This window comes from Neoarius graeffei, chromosome 23 (assembly GCF_027579695.1).
Source record: "Neoarius graeffei isolate fNeoGra1 chromosome 23, fNeoGra1.pri, whole genome shotgun sequence".
Lineage (NCBI taxonomy): Eukaryota > Metazoa > Chordata > Actinopteri > Siluriformes > Ariidae > Neoarius > Neoarius graeffei.
The window spans coordinates 42,436,015-42,453,328 of NC_083591.1; the positions used below are offsets into that span (position 1 = coordinate 42,436,015).

A 17,314-nucleotide genomic window follows, 5' to 3' on the forward strand; every position below is an offset into this window, starting at 1 on the left:
TCACCAGGGGGCAGTAGGCTGATGTCATTGAGGGTAAACTGTCATTGAGCACATCCTCTATGGCAAGGACCTCACAATGTCGTGGCAATTTATTTTATGCTGATTACTCGAAACCGTACTTGGAGACTGCAGCAGCATTTAAATAAACCCTGGTTAATCAGATGCTGAATTTATTTTAGCTAAGAATAACTGTCCAGTTTAAACTCTCCTGCAGACAGAACTGACAAAGCAAGCAAACAAACAAACAAACAAAAACAATCAAATGTAATTGGCCTGTGCCACTCATTTAATTCAACAGGCACAAATAGTGCTGTGCAATGGATCTTGCTACTTTCTTGATTTGTGGATTTTGTTTACAGTTTTACGGACCAGAAATTAGCTCCACCCCCAGCTGGAATTTTTTGGCACGATGAACTCTTCAGCATTTTTTTTCATTAAAAAGAAAGGATACAAGGTATTGATTGATTGTTGGGAAGAGCTATGCTTGTCAGTGCTTATGTGCAACTGGAGTTTTCCTCACTGTCAGCAGAATGCTATTAAAAAAAAATTACAAATTGCTGCTTTAAAGGAAATTCAATCCAGCCAAGGATTAGTTTTCATAAACATTTAGAAACTCAAATATACACTCTTGGTGAAAAGCAAAAAAAAAAAAAAGTAAATGTAGCCCCCAAAAGAATGATTTGGTTTGTTTATCAGGGGAAAGCCTTAAATGTTGTTGTTTTTCCCGAGGAAGTAAACCTCTCAGGAAGTGTGTCTTGGCAGTCTCCCTTGTACTACGCATCTAGATCACTGGATATGTAGAACACCAGTTCTTCTGGAGACTCTGACCGTCACACTTGCTTCTTATTTTTGCAGCAAAACCCAGCAGCCTACATTATGAATTTTATTTTTTTGTCTGAAATGTGTCTCTTATGTAATATGCTGCTTTCTTTGTTGACATAGAAACATACAACCTTTTTTTGTGTGTGTGTGTGTGTGTGTAACATTTAATTCCATGCTGCAAAACTAATGTTTGGAACTCTAAAATGTTTTTGTCCTGACTCGATAATGTAGAAATCATAAAATAAACTCTATAACTAACAAAGTTTGTACTAAAAAAGGGTGCTTATGACAATTGCACAGTACTGCATATTTTAATAAAATCCCTAAAAATTTGAATTTGTTGTTTATTTGTAGTCACAAGACACATTTAGTGTCCAATCATTATTTATTTCATTTTACATCCATTTTGGGTATTCAGCTTGGACGTTCTCCCCATGTCCGTGTGGGTTTCCTCCGGGTGCTCCGGTTTCCCCCACAGTCCAAAGACACGCAGGTTAGGTTAACTGGTGACTCTAAATTGACCGTAGGTGTGAATGTGAGTGTGAATGGTTGTCTGTGTCTATGTGTCAGCCCTGCGATGACCTGGCGACTTGTCCAGGGTGTACCCCGCCTTTCGCCCGTAGTCAGCTGGGATAGGCTCCAGCTCGCCTGCGACCCTGTAGAACAGGATAAAGTGGCTAGAGATAATGGATGGATGGAGATCCAGCTTGGTCTGACCAGCCATCAAAGCACATGTCGAGTTGGCCAAACTTGGAGACAAAACCAGCCAGTGAGTGCTGGTAAATGGAAACCGTTTCTGAATGCCACATTGTAGGCAAGTTATTATTTTTTTTAAAGAAAATAAGATAACAGTAAGACAATTTGAAAATCTCTGATATTGATGGAAGCTGGAAAAACAGCTGTTTTGGTAGCTGGCCAGGCCAAGCTGGGTTTCTCAGCAGGGTTGGATCTCCAGTGCAAAACAAGAAGCAAACTTGAGACACAAGACTGATGATCTGATTTATGATGTTTGGGTTAAGGTGAAACTGTGTGATTTAGTATTGAGCTGAAATGTCACTTTAGTTCTTGAAAGTGCTCATACAATAGGGTGCTGCAGAAAAGGTCTGGGCTTAAAACTGAACCGGGACCCTGAACAGGATAAAGAATGAATGAATGAATGAATGAATGAATGTTATGCATGAAGCAAGAAAGCTGATTCCCCCCCAAAAAACCATATATATATATTTTCTCTCTCTCTCTCTCTCTCTCTCTCTCTCACTCCTCTCAAGATTACCGGAGGCCAAATTTGATCCCCAGAACACCATGGACCGGAATGAGCTTCCCCCTGGTTCTGGGGTTGTCGCGCAAAAGCCTACGGTCGTGAGCTCTTGTGGCGCACCGTCGTCTCATTGCGCAAGCCGCTGCGACACCAGACTGTCCAACCAGTGCGGCCCGACCAAACACGACATGATGGACGAGACGGAGGACAGCGAAGAAGAACCCAAGTTTCAACATCCTCGACTCAGACGAGCTGGTACCACAGGAGGAGGAGGAGGAGGAGGCAACAATAAGATGCAAAACTTCGCGTCGGGAGGGGGAGCCGCGCTCAAGAGCTCCTCCAACGACGAGATCCCGGTGGTCCAAGACACTTCCGAGCTTGAGCAAGTGGAAGTATTCGCTCCCGCGGACGCAGCCACAGCAGTTAGGACGTTCGCGCCTGCGCGTCTGAGTGATGCGGCGGCACGCGACGATCCCGATCCCGGGAAATCGTCTCCTCTCGCGCTCACGGTAGATGCCTGTAATGTTCCGGGAGAAGGAGGTGGCCACGGCGCAGCTCCACTTTCAGCAATGAAGTGCAACAAAAACGGCGAGTGCAGGAGAGGCTCAGGCACGGGCAGCTTGCGCTCCATCATGTCCAAGCAGGACAAGCAGGATGCCAATAAACGCGCGACGAGCACCTCAACTTCCGGCACGGACGCGCCTGCGGGCCCTGGAGACTCCTCTAGTCCCGCTGCCGTCCCGGACAAGAAGGACTCCAAGGTGTCGTTTTCCAATGCACCGAGTCGGAAAGCGTCCGCTTCCATGCAGAGCCAGCAGCAGCAGCCCAGGAACTCTGTGACGTTCCTCAAGTCCGAGGACGGAACACAGATCGCATCCGAGGATTCGGAGACGCGCGGGAGCCAAGCGAGCTTCATGCAGAGACAGTTCGGCAGCATGCTGCAGCCGGGGGTCAACAAATTCTCCTTACGAATGTACGGCAGCCAGAAGGCGGTGGAGAGAGAGCAAGAGCGCGTCAAGTCAGCTGGAAAGTGGATCATTCACCCTTACAGCGACTTCAGGTAAAATATTCAGGAGGGGGGAAAAAGTTATGAAGTGTGTTGGGATGCAATCTTTTGTGAAATGTACACTCCTTGGTTTGGTGTATCTTTATCAGTCGGATGATCATTTAATCTGGGAATTAAATGACAAAGGCATGGCACTTCGAGCCACAAAACAAAATCAGATTAAAGATGTGCTGAAGCTGCTGAATTATAGTAAAGTCAGAGACTGGATTTCAGCACCACAGAGAGCGGACAGCGCCAAAACACACACACGTCACACATTTAACCTCTCGATCTCTATTTGCTAATGACGTGTTTTAGTTATTATCATCATCCAAGGTCTGACATTTCTTTTCTTAGCTTTTATTAGACCCGACTACACTTCTTGTCTTTTATTGGCTGTTTAAGTTTATCCTATTCCTAAGCTTCTTGTGCACGAAGCATCCACAATACAGTTGCCAGATTGGGCTGAATGTTGCTATCAGATCAACTCCATCCAAGTTTTTAGACATGGAGTGGTGTAGTGGTTAGCACTGTCGCCTCACAGCAAGAAGGTCCTGGGTTCGAGCCCAGCAGCCGGCGAGGGCCTTTCTGTGTGGAGTTTGCACGTTCTCCCCATGTCTGCGTGGGCTTCCTCCAGTCCAAAGACACGCAGGTTAGACTAATTGGTGGCTCTAAATTGACCGTGAGTGTGAATGGTGGTTTGTCTCTGTATCAGCCCTGCGATAACCTGTCCAGGGTGTACCCCGCCTCTCGCTCATAGTCAGCTGGGATAGGCTCCAGCTTGCCTGCGACCCTGTAGAACAGGATAAAGAAGAAAGCACAACTTTATTCATCACACACTTGTGAAATTTCCTCTCTGCATTTAACCCATCTGAAGCAGTGAACACAGACATGCGCGCACACACACATACCCAGAGCAGTGGGCAGCCATGCTAACAGCACCTGGGGAGCAGTTGGGACTTAGGTACCTCGCTCAACGGCACCTCAGCCCAAGGTCGTCCCATATTAACCTAACCACATGTCTTTGGATTGTGGGGGAAACCGGAGCACCCGGAGGAAACCCATGCAGACATGGGGAGAACATGCAAACTCCGCACAGAAAGGCCCTTACTGGCCACTGGGTTCGAACCCAGAACCTGGATAGATGGATAGACATGGAGTGCTTGGTGATGGTGGTATTTTGGGGGAACAGAGACAAGATGGCACCATGAAAATATGTTCCAGTAATTACTGGGCATGTTATGATATTACTGTACAGGCTTCAGAGTTTCTTTTTAGTTTCTAATACCCTGTCCACACTAGGGATTTTGTACCGATACGAAACTACTTTCGTACCGCAACACCTGTCCACACTAGCAACTATACCGGTACTGTAGCAGTATAACTGTATCGGTACGAAACCCACAAATGTATGGGTTTCGTATCGGTACTGTAGCGCTTCGCTGTAGTGTGGACAGATGAAGCGTCTCTGTATCGATACAAATATAATGCGCAAGCGCCAAGTCACACACCTCAATCGATGTCTTCGCTGAATAAAATAGTGAAGAACGGAGATTCGTTTGTTTCTTTCTCAACTGCCTCGCGCGTTTTATACGATTCGACTGAATAAATGACCACCAGAAATACAGACTGTACATTGACAACAAAAAGCGCACACACGTTGTTTCATCCGCCATATATTCTCAGAACGAAGTTACTCGGTAACCACGGAAACATTTCGCGCACGCGCACTTCAACTACCGTGAAAGAAAACCGCAAACATTTCTCGCTAGTGTGGACAGATGCACTAAACTGTACCGGTATACTTTGTATCGATACAGTTATACCACTTTCGTACCGGTATAAGTGTGAACACAGCATACTCTGCAGGTTTGGTCAAACAGTCCTGTAAATCACCAAGAGGTGTGGTTTGAGGTTAGAAGCTGAAGCACTGAAGCAGCAAGCCATTTTTTTTTCTCATGGGTGACCGCAGCCTAGAGTCCGTGAAAGACCTGTCTGGGAAAAAGAATGTGTGTGTTAGGCCAGGGTATATCTAGCAGACATGCATCAGTATCACAGCCATGAAATCGTTCAGTCAGGACACTAATTCAGAAACTCTGGATTGTAGTCCACCATCTGAATGGACTGTATATTATTATTATTATTATTATTATTATTATTAATAATAAAAAAAGATTCATTGAGTGCTGTTGGCTCAGGAGTCCACACCCATGCTGCTTGGTGCATAATGCACGTGTGTGTGTGCGTGTGTGTGTGTGTGTTTTCGAGAGCTGCGATTTGACTCCATCTGACTCCATCTCGCCGTCACGTGCACTCAGGACACACAAGTTTGAGCGGCCGTCTTTTACCGCGTGCTTCACTGTGTCTCCACCCCCAAGTATTACGTCATCATACGTTAAGAAAAAACACATGAGCCTCAAGAAACGAATGTGGTCGCAGATTACATCAGCCTCGAGTTATGAGTCAGCAGTGCGCCTCGGGAGTGGAGCGGTGACCTTGAGCTCTCTCTCCACGCGCCGCACGGAAACTCGTCACTTCCGCCAATCCTCAGACACCTCGGCGCACGTGCTCACTCAGCGCCGCACAAACACTGTCGAGTTTCTTCTGCTGCAAGGGGCATTTCAGGTTGCGCATGCGCAGTCAGAACACAACCAGAAAAAAAGAAGCAGGTTGGCTTTTTCAATCTGCTTGCAGTTTCATTATTAGGCATCACATCAGACAGCCAATGTTTTTAAGTGTCCTTTGTTTTCTCGTTATTTTTACGTCCTTTATTTGACCTCTTTACCAAGCATTTAACTGTTCACTCAAAAAAGTCTTTCTTTCGAGACTAACTCCTCTCAAACATATCGAGCCCCAAAAGTTGAGTTTTTTTAGCTTGTATGCACAAGTTATTTAAATATTATTTAAATTGTCTTGAGGTGGCACGGTGGTGTAGTGGTTAGCACTGTCGCCTCACAGCAAGAAGGTCCGGGGTCGAGCCCAGCAGCCGGCGAGGGCCCATAAAAATTGATCGTAGGTGTGAATGTGAGAGTGAATGGTTGTCTGTGTCTATGTGTCAGCCCTGCAATACAGGGAGTGCAGAATTATTAGGCAAGTTGTATTTTTGAGGATTAGTTTTATTATTGAAAAACAACTATGTTCTTGATGAACCCAAAAGACTCATAAATATCAAAGCTGAGTATTTTTGGAAGTTGGAGTAGGGCTTTCTTAGTTTTAGCTATCTTAGGAGGATATCTGTGTGTGCAGGTGACTATAACTGTGCATAATTATTAGGCAACTTAACAAAAAACAAACATATACCCATTTCACTCATTTATTTTCACCAGGGAAACCAATATAACAACTCAACATTCACTAATATACATTGCTGGCATTCAAAAAAAACAAAACAAAAACAAATCAGTGACTAATATAGCCGCCTTTCTTTACAAGGACACTCAAAAGCCTGCCATCCATGGATTCGGTCAGTGTTTTGATCTGTTTGCGATCAACATTGCGTGCAGCAGCAACCACAGCCTCCCAGACACTGTTCAGAGATGTGTACTGTTTCCCCTCCGTGTAGATCTCACATTTGATGAGGGACCACAGGTTTTCTATGGGGTTCAGATCAGGTGAACAAGGAGGCCACATCATTAATCTTTCTTCCTTTAGACCCTTTCTGGCCAGCCATGCTGTGGAGTACTTGGATGCGTGTGATGGAGCATTGTCCTGCATGAAAATCATGTTTTTCTTGAAGGATGCTGACTTCTTCCTGTACCACTGCTTGAAGAAGGTGTCTTCCAAAAACTGACAATAGGACTGGGAGTTGAGCTTGACGCCATCCTCAACCCGAAAAGGTCCCACAAGCTCATCTTTGATGATACCAGCCCATACCAGTACCCCACCTCCACCTTGCTGGCGTCTGAGTCGGACTGGAGCTCTCTGCCCTTTGCTGATCCAGCCACGAGCCCATCCATCTGGCCCATCAAGACTCACTCTCATTTCATCTGTCCATAAGACCTTAGAAAAATCAGTCTTGTGATACTTCTTGGCCCAGTCTTGACGTTTCATCTTGTGTGTCTTGTTCAGTGGTGGTCGTTTTTCAGCCTTTGTTACCTTGGCCGTGTCCCTGAGTATTGCACACCTTGTGCTTTTTGACACTCCAGTGATGTTGCAGCTCTGAAATATGGCAAAACTGGTGGCGAGTGGCATCTTGGCAGCTTCACGCTTGACTTTCCTCAGTTCACGGGCAGTTAGTTTGCACCTTTTTTTTCAACGCGCTTCTTGCGACCCTGTTGACTATTTTGAATGAAGCGCTTGATTGTTCGATGGTCACGCTTCAAAAGCTGGGCAATTTTAAGAGTGCTCCATCCCTTTGCAATATATGTCACTATTTTTGACTTTTCTGAGTCCGTCAAATCCCTCTTCTGACCCATTTTGCCAAAGGAAAGGAAGTTGCCTAATAATTTTTCACACCTGATATAGGGTGTTGATGTCATTAGACCACACCCCTTTTCATTACAGAGATGCACATCACCTGGTATGCTTAATTGGTAGGAGGCTTTCAAGCCTATGCAGCTTGGAGTAGGCCAACATGCATAGAGAGGGTAATGTGGTCAACATACTCATTTGCCTAATAATTCTGCACTCCCTGTAATCTGGCAACTTGTCCAGGGTGTACCCCGCCTTTCGCCCGTAGTCAGCTGGGATAGGCTCCAGCTTGCCTGTGCCCCTGTAGGACAGGATAAAGCGGCTAGAGATAATGGATGGATGGATAAATCTTCTTGTACACAAGCAGCACGGTGGTGTAGTGGTTAGCGCTGTTGCCTCACAGCAAGAAGGTCCTGGGTTTGAGCCCAGCGGCCGGCGAGGGCCTTTCTGTGTGGAGTTTGCATGTTCTCCCCATGTCCACGTGGGTTTCCTCCGGGTGCTCCGGTTTCCCCGAAAGACATGCAGGTTAGGCTAATTGGTGGCTCTAAATTGACCGTAGGTGTGAATGTGAGAGTGAATGGTTGTCTGTGTCTATGTGTCAGCCCTGCGATAACCTGGTGACTTGTCCAGGGTGTACCCCACCTCTTGCCCGTAGTCAGCTGAGATGGGCTCCAGCTTGCTTGCGCCCCGTAGGACAGGATACGCAGCTACAGATAATGGATAAATCGTCTTGTACACAAGTCGCACGGTGGTGTAGTGGTTAGCGCTGTCGCCTTACAGCAAGAAGGTTCTGGGTTCGAGCCTAGTGGCTGATGGGGGGCCTTTCTGTGTGGAGTTTGCATGTTCTCCCTGTGGGTTTCCTCCAGTTTCCCTCACAGTCCAAAGACATGCAGGTGGCTCGAAATTGATTGCAGGTGTGAATAGTTGTTTGTGTCAGACCTGTGATCACCTGGCAGCTTGTCCAGGGTGTACCCCGCCTCTCACCCATAGTCAGCTCCTGCTATGGTTATGGATAATGGATGGATGGATCTTGTACACACAAGTTACAAGATCATGGGGCAGCATGGTGGTGCACTGTCATTCCACAGCATGAAGGTTTGAGGTTCGAACCTTACGGCCTGGGGCCTTTCTGTGTGGAGTTTGCATGGTCTCCCTGTGCCTGCATAGGTTTCCTCCAACAGTCCAAAGACATCCAGGTTAGATCAACTCATCTCATCTCATTATCTCTAGCCGCTTTATCCTTCTACAGGGTCGCAGGCAAGCTGGAGCCTATCCCAGCTGACTACGGGTGAAAGGCGGGGTACACCCTGGACAAGTCGCCAGGTCATCACAGGGCTGACACATAGACACAGACAACCATTCATACTCACATTCACACCTACGGTCAATTTAGAGTCACCAGTTAACCTAACCTGCATGTCTTTGGACTGTGGGGGAAACCGGAGCACCCGGAGGAAACCCACGCGGACACGGGGAGAACATGCAAACTCCGCACAGAAAGGCCCTCGCCGGCCACGGGGCTCGAACCCAGGACCTTCTTGCTGTGAGGCGACAGCGCTAACCACTACACCACCGTGCCGCCCGTTAGATCAACTGGTTACTCTAAATTGCCCATAGACTGGTGACTGCATGAAGTCAGCTGGGATTGGCTCAACCCTGACGGATAAGCAGTATAGATAAAAGATGGATAGCTGGGACTATAGGGGCTCAGTACAACATGATTTTAGCTTGATAGTATTCTTAGATCCTAAACTATCCATACTAGCATTCTGTTTTCAGAATGGACTTTTTTTTTTGCAACATTACCACACATTTTTGCACTCTGTGTAGCTCTTAATCTGTGTATCTAAGCTCTATTTAACGATAGCCTAGTTTAAAAAAATAATACAAGGTTTTTTCAATAAGTGTACAAATACATGATGTAAATTTATTGCAGTTGTCTTTATTTCAGATGCAGTTTGCATTCATTTATTATTCTGTAAATAAACCTATAAATAATATATAGTCAAGTCACCGTTATTTATATAGCACATTTAAAACAGCAGGAGTTGACCTAAAGAGCTTTCCAGTCAAGGCATAAACAATACACGTATAAAAAACTAAGAAATACAAGTTAACAACAGAACTGAGAGAAATCACTTTAGATTAATCTCATCTCATCTCATTATCTCTAGCCGCTTTATCCTTCTACAGGGTCGCAGGCAAGCTGGAGCCTATCCCAGCTGACTACGGGCGAAAGGCGGGGTACACCCTGGACAAGTCGCCAGGTCATCACAGGGCTGACACATAGACACAGACAACCATTCACACTCACATTCACACCTACGGTCAATTTAGAGTCACCAGTTAACCTAACCTGCATGTCTTTGGACTGTGGGGGAAACCGGAGCACCCGGAGGAAACCCACGCGGACACGGGGAGAACATGCAAACTCCACACAGAAAGGCCCTCGCCGGCCCCAGGGCTCGAACCCAGGACCTTCTTGCTGTGAGGCGACAGCGCTAACCACTACACCACCGTGCCGCCCCCTTTAGATTAATCAGAAAATAAAATAAAATAAAGAAACAAATCTACTGATTTCTTTTAAAATTTGGACATCTTTCAAAGAAATACTGTATAATACACCATATTGTTGAGCGGAAAACAAATTATGTATCCGATAAGTCTCATTTACCTTCTATATCTTTGCATAGAGTCAGTATACACTATATGGCCAAAAGTTTGTGGACACCTGAACATCCCATTCATATGTGCTTTTCAAATTCGAATTCAATTTCCAATTCGGCTTTGTGCCAGGAAGAGGAACGAGTGATGCCATCTTCATTGTGAGACAGCTACAGGAGAAGTATCTGGCTAGGGAAAGAAATCTGTACTTTGCCTTTGTGGACTTGGAAAAGGCATTCGACCGGGTGCCCCGTGAAGTGCTGTGGTGGGCAATGAGACGTGTGAGTATTCCAGAATGGATCGTTAGAACAGTACAGGCTATGTACATGAATGCAAAAAGCATGGTACGGATTAACAACTCTTACAGCAAGGAGTTCGAGGTAAAAGTTGGCGTACACCAAGGTTCTGTCATTAGTCCACTCCTTTTTGTCATCGTGCTGGAAGCCCTGTCTCGTGATTTCTCTACTGGCGCCCCCTGGGAACTTCTGTATGCTGACAATTTGGTGATTGTTGCTGAGACACTTGAGGAGCTTTCAGGCAAGTTTCTGTTGTGGAAAAACTGCCTGGAGTTAAGAGGGTTGAGGGGTTAATATGGCGAAAACGAAGGTCATGATATCTGGCCCAAACCTTAATTCTCTAAGGGACTCTGGTAAACATCCTTGTGGTGTTTGCAGAAAAGGTGTTGGCTGCAACTCCATCTTCTGCAATGGATGCCAACATTGGGTACCTAAGAAGTGTACAAGAACCCGTGGCAGGCTCTCTGCAGAGCCCTCCTTCAGATGTGACCGTTGTCTTGGCTTGGCTCGCCCTATTGTCGGCAAGCAATTTGACCAGGTGGCTCTTGGTCCACATGAGCTGGAGACAGTTGACTCGTTTTGTTACCTGGGAGATCATCTTTGTGCTGGTGGTGGATGCGAGATTGCATCAATAACTAGAACAAGGTCGGCATGGAAGAAATTTAAAGAGTTGCTACCCCTCCTTTCATCCAGGGCGCTTTCGTGTGGCACCCGTGGTCAGGTGTACAGTACGTACGTGAGAAATGCTATGCTATATGCAAGTGAATGCTGGCCAATTAAGAAAGAAGACATGAAACACCTTGAGCGTAACGAAAGATCAATGCTCAGATGGATGTGCCACGTTAACCCGTCGGCCAACATCAGCACAGAAGCCCTTCCCCGGAGTTTAGGTCTTGCTGACCTTGATACTGTACTCAGATTAAGGCGTTTGAGATGGTTTGGCCATGTCAAACGCAGTCCACATGCCATCAACACCATCCGGTGCCATCAGGTTGTGGGCACAAGAAAGAGGGATCGCCCCAGGAAGACATGGGAGGAGTTAGTGGCTAGCGATTTGCAAGCCTGGGGTTTGCAGGTGGAAGACGCACTTGATAGAAAACGTTGGAAGCGTGCGCTTCGTAATTTCCATGCACCGTCTGACACCCCATAGGTGTCCCACAGATGTTAACAGGATAAGTAAGTAAGTAAACATCCCATTCCAGATTCAGTCCCCCTTTGCCATTATAATAGCCTTCACTCTTCTGAGAAGGCTTTCAACTAGATTTTGGAGCGTGGCTGTGGGGATCAGTGCTCATTCAGCTACAAAAACTTTAATGAGGTTAGGCACTGATGCCATCCCGAAGGTAATCAGTGGGATTGAGTTCGGGGCTCTGTTCAGGCACCTCGAGGTCTTCCACAGCAACTTTGGCAAACCATGTCTTTTATGGATGTCATGTTGGAGTGTCTAAGGTTCTGCTTTGTTGCCAGTACATTTTTAACACTATTACAAATATCGTCGTTGACCACCTTGCACATTTGTCTAAATATAACAAAAATTTAATGTGACAACCATCCATCCATTATCCATAACCGCTTATCCTGTTCAGGGTCATGGGCAAGCTGGAGCCTATCCCAGCTGACGATGGGCAAGAGGCAGGGTACACCCTGGACAAGATGCCAAATCATTGCAGGGCTGACGCATAGAGACAAACATCCATTCACACTCACTTTCACACCTACAGTCAATTTAGAGCCACCAATTAGCCTAACCTACATGTCTTTGGACTGTGGGGGAAATTGGAGCACCCGGAGGAAACCCACACAGACACGGGGAGAACATGCAAACTCCACACAGAAAGGCGCCCGTCAGCCATTGGGCTCGAACCCAGAACCTTCTTGCTGTGAGACAACAGTGCTAACCAGTGTTGCCAGATTGGGCGGTTTCAAGTGCATTTTGGTGGGCTTTGAACATATTTTGGACGGGAAAACGTGAGCAGTATCTGGCAACACTGGTGCTAACCACAACACCACCATGTCACCCTATTACAAAACTAGTAATTTATAATTTTATCATTATTGACAAGAATACAACTTCATTTCAGGTTCAAGAAAACACAAGGAGCCGTTCAGGAAAGAAAAACAGAGTAAAAATGTGAAAAATTGAAATCCCAAAACAGATTTTTGCTGATATACACAGAACAAAGACATGTATATGTACTCCATGGTGAAAGTTCTTTAGCTCAAAGAAGACAATATTACATATTCTAAAATTTGCATTGAATATCTGCAAGAATATGCATCATCACTAGAACCCCCTCCATCCACCACATCACGCCCATCCTGCAGCAGCTCCACTGGCTCCCAGTCAAGTTTCGAACTGAATTCAAAACCCTTCTGTTAACTTTCAAGGCAATCCACAACCTCGCTTCCCCATATCTGTCTGATCTCCTCCACGTTGCCACTCCCTCTCGTTCCCTCAGATCTTCTTCTTCCATCCACTTGACTGTCCCCTCCGCCCATCTCACTACCATGGGGAGCAGAGCAGAGCTTTTTTTAGTGCTCTGCTCCCCGGCTTTGGAACTCATTACCTCCCGAACTTAGAAATATCAACTCCCTTCCACATTTTAAATCCTCACTCAAAACACACCTGTTCAAACTTGCTTTTCAACTTTAATCACTGCACTGTCAAATTTTTAATTTTGAATTGTAACTTGTTTTAATGTTTTTTTCTTTTTGTAATTTTAATGTGTATTTTATGGTTTGTCTTTCATTTTTAGAAAGGCGCCTCATTCTCATCTCATCTCATTATCTCTAGCCACTTTATCCTGTTCTACAGGGTTGCAGGCAAGCTGGAGCCTATCCCAGCTGACTACGGGCGAAAGGCGGGGTACACCCTGGACAAGTCGCCAGGTCATCACAGGGCTGACACATAGACACAGACAACCATTCACACTCACATTCACACCTACGGTCAATTTAGAGTCACCAGTTAACCTAACCTGCATGTCTTTGGACTGTGGGGGAAACCGGAGCACCCGGAGGAAACCCATGCGGACACGGGGAGAACATGCAAACTCCGCACAGAAAGGCCCTCGCCGGCCACGGGGCTCGAACCCGGACCTTCTTGCTGTGAGGCGACAGCGCTAACCACTACACCACCGTGAGAAACGCGTCTTTAAATAAAATTTATTATTATTATTATTATTATTATTATTATAACCATCATCCTGTTAGAACTGTGCAAATGCTCCATTACTTATTTTATTTATAATCCTGTGTGACTGAGACACAGTGTAACTATTAATTATACAACCAATTACCCTTCCTTTAGGCCAAGTTTAAAAATCAAATGCAGTTGTAGCAAGTACTTACTCCAGATATCCGCAACTGGGCTCCTGGAGATTTAGTGCTCTGAGTTAACTGACCACATAAATATTCCATCATTGTGCGTTTGATCATGTTGAAGAGTAAAAAAACATCACTTTTGCACTTCTCGTACAAGCACTGATTATTTTTCTTGCTTCATTTTGTTTCCTGGTCTCCCTTCCTTCCAGGTTCTACTGGGATTTTACAATGCTCCTCTTCATGGTGGGCAACCTGATCATCATTCCAGTAGGCATCACATTCTTCAAAGAGGAGACCACCACGCCTTGGATCATCTTCAACGTTGTCTCCGACACCTTCTTCCTCATGGACTTGGTGCTCAACTTCCGCACGGGCATCATCATCGAAGACAATTCCGACATCATCCTGGATCCCAAGACCATCAAGAAAAAGTACCTGAAGACATGGTTTGTGGTGGACTTTGTCTCGTCTATCCCCGTGGATTACATTTTTCTCATTGTGGAGAAAGGAATAGACTCTGAGATGTACAAGACGGCCCGGGCCCTGCGCATCGTGCGCTTTACGAAGATCCTCAGTTTGCTGAGGCTGCTGAGACTCTCCCGGCTCATCCGCTACATACACCAATGGGAGGAGGTAGGCTGCTGTTTGGATAGAAAAGCAGATTAGAAACACATGGAATTTCTTGCAGAAGCCCACATTTAATCTAGTTCTGAGCAAGAATTCAACTTAAAGAATCCAGTGTCATGAAGGCAGGTTAGGCCTCCCAAAGGGATCATTAAAGTTTTATCTAATCTAATCTAATCTAATCTAATCTAATCTAATCTAATCTAATCTAATCTAATCTAATCTAATCTAATCTAATCTAATCTAATCTAATATTCAGTTGGGTTTAAAGGTGGGAGAAAGGTTAGGGGGTGCAAAAACATCTCATTTTAACAGAGAAAGTAACAAATGACCACAGCTTGGAGAAATGTTTTGAAACGCGATTGCATTCTGACACACCAAGTGTAGAAACTGGCTGCAGGAAGAGACTGGGTATATGCCTCATGTATAAACCTTTAGCAAAGTTGTGTGTAGACATTCTGTAAGTCAAACCAAGTGAAAAAAAAATCCTGTCAGATTTATAAAAGTCTCAATCGTGAAATTGTTTTGTAATCTTGTGCATATATGTGTCAGATAACGGAATCCAGGGACACATGTCCGCCCGGGGGCATTTTGAGTTATTGACAGATTCAGAAAGTACAGTTTCTAAGCTTTCCAATGATGCCTTCCATCTGGAGATCTGACAATATTTGAAGAATGTGTGGCCTTTTGAAAGTGTATACCTCTTAAAACAGAAAAGGGAGAAAATCGCCCTCAAAGTTTTCCATCTCAGTTACTCTGGGTGCAGGGCGGGCACATAATGCTGCTCATTTGCATGATATTAAGGAAAGCCCTGCCCCCTACGAGCTAGCACGATACTACTTTCATGTAAACAAAGATCACCACGTCAATTTTCCTTCCATGCAAAGTATGCCTAACACAATTATGAAGTGCAAAAATAAGTCCGAAAGTATACTTTAACGTTTTGTGGTTGAAAAATTACTCACACCGTAAGAAAGAAAGATAGCACGATGATGACACAACTAACACAACGCTAGTTTCATGTAAAGCCTCGGTCACAACCGACCGTATGTGCTCCTACGGCCGGTCTACATGCAAAAAACGCAAGAAATGCACGGAGGGCGAGCGTGAAACGCACGAGAGCGCGCATGTGACGTGCTGATTTTCAAGCCGCAGACCGGCCGCAGAGGTTCTTTGTCATGTCAAACAAACTCTACGGGCGCTTACGTTTTTTTCAGGTTGCAAGACAAACTTACGGCCAACGCGCATCTTTCTCCATGAACAAAAAAAACTGCAGCGATTTGGGAAACGGCAAAAATCGCACGGCCAAAAAATCGTACGCCCGGTTGTGACCTAGGCTTAACCAAACCACAACACTCTCCGTTACATGCAAAAATAACCACACAGCCTTAGATTAATAAACTCACCCCATCAGAAAGAGAAATGGCGCCTTGCACACACCAATGCCTCCGATGGAATGTAATCCTAGAACGGTCCGTGTATCATCCGATCATTCAAGTATTCCATTCAATCTGGAAAACGAGGTTGCGTTTTTTTTGCTAGAAATGGTTATCTCCGATGTAAATACCGTGTGTCTGTTTGCTTCGCGGTGTTTCAGCTCCTCTGCGCTCTGTTTAGCTTGCTCGTTCCATAGTGAAATTACATGCCTGTATGCAGCTTAAGTAGCCACGAGCTCAGCTCATATCATACAGCTGATTGGCGAAAAAAACCCCCAAAAGACTTAAATCATCATGTGAATGGCCCATATGGTAATTTACCCCCCCCAGCAGGCTACAGTCCTGACAAAAACGAGACAATTTGCAACAAAAAATGTATGCTTTTCCAACAAAACAATCTATTATCTGAAATACTGATTGCATTCTTCAAGATCTCAACTTACACATGATGGAAAAAAACGAAAATCACAAATTTTGAAAAAAATGCTTCTTTTGCGATTATCTCGGATTCGTTTCGGCCGACATGCGTCCCTGGATTCGGTGAGGGGTCACATATTACACGGCTGCGCGAAGACATGAAGTTTATCTTCGAGTGGTGAATGTATACGGTATATCACGAGTGAGCGAAGTGAAAATATTTTCAGCATGAGAAGATGATAAACTTCATATCTTTGCACCACCGTGTAATGTTCTTTGCTCAAATGCTCCTGTGAATGATCTATGAATCCAGTTGTATCCAGGTTAATAAATGAAGACTCATGATTAGTAAAGCTAGAATCACTATGAGTAGGCATATAAGGTGAAAATTCAAATTCAGCCCAAATTGCTTGAAACTGCTCTCATTGAATTCAGAATTGAATGCAGAACAACATACTTTTTACAGAATTAAAATGTTTATCCGTTCGTGAGATATTACAAATCAAAGAATGGAAAAAAACGGCTTAATTTTTCAAAAACTGCCGTAATATTCTGTATGAGGATCACATGGTCCAAAATGGGCCTCATTCACCAATGAGATCAACTGTTTTTTTTTTTTTCTTACTAACTTTTTATTTTTCAAGATATTTACATGGAAATTGGGAGGCACATATATGATTGTATACTGAATACAAAGTTTGAAAAATGAGTAAAAACCAATTATGCAAATTAGTATTTAATTAGTACTAATTATGCTAATTAGGTAACCGTTAAATTGGCACACTCTCTTCAAAGTTTCACCAAATGGCTTTATTTGTGCAATATAAAGCTGATCTTAACTCTCATTTATACATCACAAAGAAGGAGAAATCAATATTAATCATAAAATCTGCATAAATAAGCACTGAATGTCTCACATCTACGATTCTCTATCAAAATAAAGTCACAAGATTATTTCTAATACCCTCTTTGTGCTCTGTAGGCCTTTGTATTTCTAAGTAGGGCTTACTAGTGTTTA

At 44.7% G+C, this 17,314-nt stretch overlaps 1 protein-coding gene across 1 annotated transcript in view; it reads left to right on the forward strand.

Moving 5' to 3' along the window:
* Positions 1-2,124: 2,124 nt before the first annotated feature.
* Positions 2,125-17,314, forward strand: part of LOC132871227 (potassium/sodium hyperpolarization-activated cyclic nucleotide-gated channel 2-like) — a 162,998-nt gene continuing 147,808 nt past the window's right edge. Inside the window, exons 1-2 of the mRNA XM_060905348.1 lie at positions 2,125-3,140; positions 14,029-14,452. Coding sequence (XP_060761331.1) covers positions 2,125-3,140; positions 14,029-14,452 — 1,440 coding nt within the window. The remainder of the gene's footprint in view (positions 3,141-14,028; positions 14,453-17,314) is intronic.